General features: G+C 49.8%; 2 protein-coding genes across 2 annotated transcripts; both read right to left on the minus strand.

The window, feature by feature from the left end:
* Positions 1-857: 857 nt before the first annotated feature.
* Positions 858-4,118, minus strand: LOC142609038 (uncharacterized). The gene is made up of 3 exons (XM_075780679.1): positions 3,870-4,118; positions 1,678-2,816; positions 858-1,566 (listed from the first exon to the last, which is right to left on the minus strand). The coding sequence occupies exons 1-3, from the start codon at positions 4,116-4,118 to the stop codon at positions 858-860; spliced, it is 2,097 nt and encodes a 698-aa protein (XP_075636794.1).
* Positions 4,119-4,529: 411 nt separating this feature from the next.
* Positions 4,530-5,593, minus strand: LOC142609039 (uncharacterized). The gene is made up of 2 exons (XM_075780681.1): positions 5,045-5,593; positions 4,530-4,934 (listed from the first exon to the last, which is right to left on the minus strand). The coding sequence occupies exons 1-2, from the start codon at positions 5,591-5,593 to the stop codon at positions 4,530-4,532; spliced, it is 954 nt and encodes a 317-aa protein (XP_075636796.1).
* Positions 5,594-6,000: the final 407 nt, after the last annotated feature.

Consider the following 6,000-nt stretch of genomic DNA (forward strand, 5'->3'; position numbering starts at 1 on the left):
CCCAGAACGGGTCCTTGTACCTAGGTGAGAATAGCGTAAGGTTTTCACCTGCTCGGTGATAGGAATCGGACCGAGGGTGGGCTTCTGTCCTTAGATAAAATAGCCTAAGGTTTTCACCTTTTCGGTGATAGGAATCGAACCGATGGCAGGTTTCTGTTCTTAGATAAAATAGCCTAAGGTTTTCACCTTCTTGGTGATAGGAATCGAACCGAGGGTAGGTTTCTGTCCTTAGATAAAAATAGCGTAAGGTTTCCACCTTCTCGATGTCAGGGATCGAACCGAGGGAAAGTTTCTGTCATTAGATAAAATAGCCTAAGGTTTTCACCTTCTCGGTGATAGGAATCGAACCGAGGGTAGGTTTCTGTCCTTAGATAAAAATAGCGTAAGGTTTCCACCTTCTTGGTGTTAGGGATCGAATTGAGGGCAGGTTTCTATCCTTAGATAAAATAGCCTAAGGTTTTCACCTTCTCGGTGATAGGAATCGAACTGAGGGCAGGTTTCTGTACTTAGATAAAATAGCCTAAGGTTTTCACCTTCTCGGTGATAGGAATTGAACCGAGGGTAGGTTTCTGTCCTTAGATAAAAATAGCGTAAGGTTTCCACCTTCTTGGTGTTAGGGATCGAATCGAGGGCAGGTTTCTATCCTTAGATAAAATAGCCTAAGGTTTTCACCTTCTCGGTGATAGGAATCGAACCGAGGGCAGGTTTCTGTCCTTACCGTGAATGAGTTGCCTTTACCCTCGTGATTCTCATCATAATTCTTGCCTGACGATAATAACTTGAAATAAGAAAAGGGGGAATTTAGCTGAATAAATGCCTTCGTATTAAACATGCAGTGATGCAAGATTACATTAAGTTTATATCTTTGGAGGGTGTCCGGTCATTGATAAATTTTTTTTTAAATTGTGAACATTCCATGGCCGGTGGAGCGGTTTTTCCTCCAAATCCTCCAAATAGTATGCCCCTGCTCCGGCAATAGCAGTCACACGGTAGGGCCCCTCCCAGGTCGGAGCTAGCTTTCCCGTGCTCGTCTCTCGCGTATTCCCCACTACCTTTCGGAGTACCAGATCTCCCGCGTCGAACTCCCTCCTTCTGACGGCTCTCTTGTACCTCCGAGCAAGCTTCTGTTGATACTCTGCCAGCCGAATGGTGGCCACATCTCGGCGTTCCTCCAGCAAGTTCAGCTCCTTGGCCATCAACTTCTCGTTCTCGTCAAAAGCGAATCTTGTAACTCGGGCGCTACATAGGTTTACTTCAGCAGGGATGACTGCCTCCGCCCCGTAAGTAAGAGAGAATGGAGTTTCTCCCGTGGATCTCCTCGAAGTGGTTCGGTATGCCCATAGGACGCTTGGCAACTCCTCGGCCCATCTACCCTTGGCGCCCTCCAGTCTTTTCTTTAAACCACTTACGATAGCCTTATTTGTCGCTTCTGCCTGGCCGTTACTCTGCGGGTAGGCTGGTGTGGAGTATCGGTTCTGAATACCGAGGTTCTCGCAGAACTCCCGGAAAGCCCTGCTATTGAACTGCAGGCCATTTTCTGATATTAAAGATTCCGGCACGCCGAACCTTGTTATAATGTTCCTCTATACGAATCTCTTAACGTCAACGTCTCGGATGTTGGCCAGTGCCTCAGCTTCTACCCACTTTATGAAGTAGTCTACTGCCACCAACACGAACCTTCGGTTGCCCGTTGCTTGGGGAAATGGTCCGACTATATCCATCCCCCAACGGGCGAATGGCCACGGGCTGCAAACTGGGTTCAAGTTCCCGGCCGATTGGTAGATCATCGGCACGTGCACCTGACATTGTTCACATCTCTGAGCATACTCGGTAGCTTCCTTCCTCATTTGCGGCCACCAGAAACCCTGGGTCATTGCTCGGTGCGCCAGCGAGCGTCCCCCCACGTGGCTACCGCAGACTCCCTCATGCAGTTCAGCTAACAGTTCTTTAGCTTGGCTGGGGTGAAGGCACTGCAGGTATGGCCCTTCGAATGATCTGCTATATAGCTTCTGATCGACAGATAACCAGTACCGAGCGAAAGTTCGCCGTACTTTGGCTGCCTCTTTCTCATCTTCCGGGGCTCGATCTTCTGAAAGGAAGTCGATGATTGGATCCATCCAGCACTTCTCGACTTCAGTGACCTGTAGAATCAATGCCCTAGCAGCAATACTTGGCTCGGGCACCAACTCCATCTTGATCAGCCAAGGTACCTTGTTAATTATTGATGATGCTAGAGTTGCCAAAGAATCGGCGTGCCGGTTCTGTCCCCGGGCTATCCGCTCAATCTTGACTGTCATAAAGTTACCCATCATTTGCTTTGCTAGCCGTAGATATTCTATCATCCGGGGATCCTTGGCCTCGAAGTTCCCTTGGACCTGACTTACTACAAGGAGGGAGTAAGAGTATACTTCCACCTCCTTTGCCCCCAGATCCATGACAACCCTTAGTCCCGCCAACAGAGCCTCATATTCGGCCTCATTATTAGAAGCCTTGAAGCCTAATCTGAACGAGTGTTCTAACTTCAGATCTTCCAAGGTGATGACCACGATCCCTGCCCCCGCTCCAGCTGCATTGGACGCTCCGTCCACAAACACCTTCCATGGCTTAACTTCTACTACGCAGGTTATGTCCGTACCTCTCGGCGAGAACTCGGCAATAAAGTCCGCAAGTACCTGTCCCTTCACTGAGTTCCTCGGCTTGTATCTGATATCGAAGGAGCCCAGCCGAGTCCCCCACTTGGCTATCCTCCCCGTAAAGTCAGATCTCCTTAACAATGACTGGAGCGGGTACTCGGTCAAGACGTGGACTGTGTGGGCCTAAAAATAATGGGGTAATTTTCGGGTGGAATGCACGAGTGCCAGCACCAGTTTTTCCAGTGGTAAGTACCTGGTCTCCACGTCGACTAGCATCTTGCTGATGTAATAAATCGGGAGCTGTGCACCGTTATCCCTTAGTAGTACGGTGCTCGCTGCATGCTCGGATACTGAGAGGTACATGTACAAGTCTTCTCCTGGTTCTGGGGCTGACAACGTCGGTGCCCGTCCAAGGTAATCCTTTAGATCTTGGAAGGCTTTGTCACACTCCTCGTTCCACTAGAACCCCTTCCACTTCTTTAGAAGTTGGTAAAAAGGCTGGCACCGATCAGCGAACTTGGAAATAAATCGGTTAAGAGCAGCCAGCATACCAGTTAGCTTTTGAACCTCTTTCGGATTGCCTGGCGGTTTGAGACGTTTCACAGCATCAATTTGATCGGGGCTAACTTCGATCCCCCGTTTAGTAATCAAATAACCCAGGAACCTACCGGATCCAACCCCGAATGCACACTTATCGGTGTTGAGGCGCAGCCGGTGTCGTCGAAGTATCTCGAACACTTCTTTCAGGTCGTCAATGTGCTGTCCTTCTTACTTGCTCTTTATCACCATGTCGTCAATGTATACTTCCACTGTCCGTCCAATCTTATCCCTAAACATCCTCGTCATCATTCGTTGATAAATGGCTCCCGCGTTCTTTAAACCGAACGGCATCAAGGTATAGTGGTAGTTAGCATCGGGCGTTAAGAATGTCGTCTTCTCCTGGTTTTTGGCGGCTAGGGCAATTTGGTAATAGCCTTGGAAAGCATCGAGGAAACTTATTCTTGGGTGTCTGCACGTAGCGTCCATCAATTCTCGATTTTCGACATTGGAAACGGATCCTTCGGACATGCTTGGTTCAGATCGGTAAAATCAACACAAACTCTCCACTTACCGCTCTTCTTTTTCACGACCACCATGTTTGCGAGCCATTCTGGAAAGAATGTTTCCTTTATGGCCCCCGCCTCTTTTAGCTTCCCAACTTCCTGTCTAACGGCTTCCACATGCTCCTTAGCAGACCTTCTCGGTCTCTGTTTCTTGGGGGGGAGGGCACAGAGGATCCACATTCAGCTTGTGAACTATGAACTCAGGGTCGACACCGGGCACCTCATATGGTTTCCATGCAAACATATCCATGTTTTGTATGAGGAACAGTAGTAGCTGCACTCTTTCCCCATCATTCAAGCCTGCCCCTGTCTGAAAACTCCTTTCACTTCCCAGTAAGATCTTTGCGCTTACCAAATCCTCGGCAGCGTTGGTCCCCTCCATTTGGGGATGCTGTAATTGCTATAGGGGCGCCTTCTCGGCTGATTCCTTTTGTTCTGTTTGTTTGATTGCCGCGGCTACCAAACACTGTCTGGCCACTTGCTGATCACCCCTTATTACTGTAATCCCTTCATCTTCGGAACTTGACTTTTATGTGCAAGGCGGACGGCACAGCCCCATGTCATGTATCCATGGCCTTCCGAATATTGCCGTGTACGGTGAGAAAGAGGCGACCACTATGAATGTTACCATTACCTCCCTACCTCCCATGATAACTGGGAGCGAAATCTGCCCTTCTGGAATCACCATATGCCCGTCGAATCCCATTAAAGGTGTATCATACTTGGACAAGTCCCCCTGTTTCAGGCCGAGCCCCCTGTATAGGTCCGGGTACATTATATCTACGCTACTCCCTTAATCTATCATTATTCTCTTCACTATAAAACCCCTTATTCGGGCTGTGACTATTAAAGCATCGTGGTAGGGCTGAGTAGTACCTTCCAGGTTGTCGTCGTCGAACGCGATGGGTTGTCTACTGTACCTCGGCTTCTTACCTGGGGGTTGTTCGCTCGAGTTTCCTTCTGCTGACACCATGGTTAACACCCCTTTTGCTGTGGGTGCTCTAACGGCCCTTGGTGCGACATGGATGACCTCTATCACTCCCAAAGGGGGTGGGAGAGGGTTTCGACACAACCGATCATCCTGTCCGGTCTCCTGATTCCCTGTCTCCACCAGAAACTCTTTCAAATGCCTCGCCTTCACCAACTGTTCCAGGTGATCTTTCAACACCCTATACTGCTCGATGGTGTGCCCTTTATACTGTGATAGGAGCAATACAAATTCTGGTTTCTCCTTGACGAGTCGCCCGCCATCCTGTTCGGCCGCTTAAAATACGGCTCATTTTTTATCCTATCAATGATGCTGTGTACGGGCTCCTTGAACGTCGCGTTGACTCCCCCAGCTGCCGGGCCGAGCTCTTGAATTCTCAAATCCTTCCTGTGTCTGGGGTTGAAGCCGTTGTTCCGAGGATAACTGATTATCGGCTCCTTCCCTTTGGATTGCAGCCGATCATCTTCTAAGCGCTTGTACTCTTCGATACGCCTCATCAACTGCCTCATATCCTCGGGGGGCTTTAGGGTTAACGATTCTTTCAGCCCGGATTCTTCGGGTAGGCCCATTCGAAATGTGCTCGCCGCGATCTTTTCATTACCCCCGCCAATCTCGTTGTACAACTCCCAGTACCGACTGGCGTAGTTGCGAATAGTCTCTCTAGCCCCCATCTTCATTGATAGCAACACGTCTACGGGCTGCGGCACCCGGCTGCAAGTCATGAACCGCACTCCGAACTCCTGGATCAGTTTCGAAAAACTATGGATCGAACCCTTCTTCAACCTGTTGAACCACCTCAAAGTAGTGGGGCCAAGGCTCGAGGGGAAAACCTTACACATCAATGCATCGTTATGGGAGTGTAAAGACATCATCTGAATATAGTGACTTACATGTTACACTGGGTTTATCTTCCCTGTGTAGGAATTGAACGGTGGGCGTGCGAATCGGCTCGGCATAGGTGCGCTCTCGATATCTCTAGAAAATGGAGACCGGGCAGCTTGACGCAATGCTCGGCTCATGGTATCCATGGCCGCATTGCGTGGTCGCTCTGCGTCGGGGGAAGTCGATTCACGGTTCGCATACTCTCGCGAACGGTCGAGGTGCCTACGAGACCCGGATTGATGAGATCTTGCCTCACGGCGATTCCCCACACTTACTGACCTTTCCCTTCGTTCTTCCTGGTCCCTTCTCCTGTGTCGACCCCGTGCTTGCAACTCCAAATCCCTGACCGTCCCGCGTAGGCGTTCGAGCTCTTGATCCTTCTGCTCAAGCTCCT

The sequence above is a fragment of the Castanea sativa genome, chromosome 9, assembly GCF_040712315.1.
Source record: "Castanea sativa cultivar Marrone di Chiusa Pesio chromosome 9, ASM4071231v1".
NCBI classification, from domain to species: Eukaryota; Viridiplantae; Streptophyta; class Magnoliopsida; order Fagales; family Fagaceae; genus Castanea; species Castanea sativa.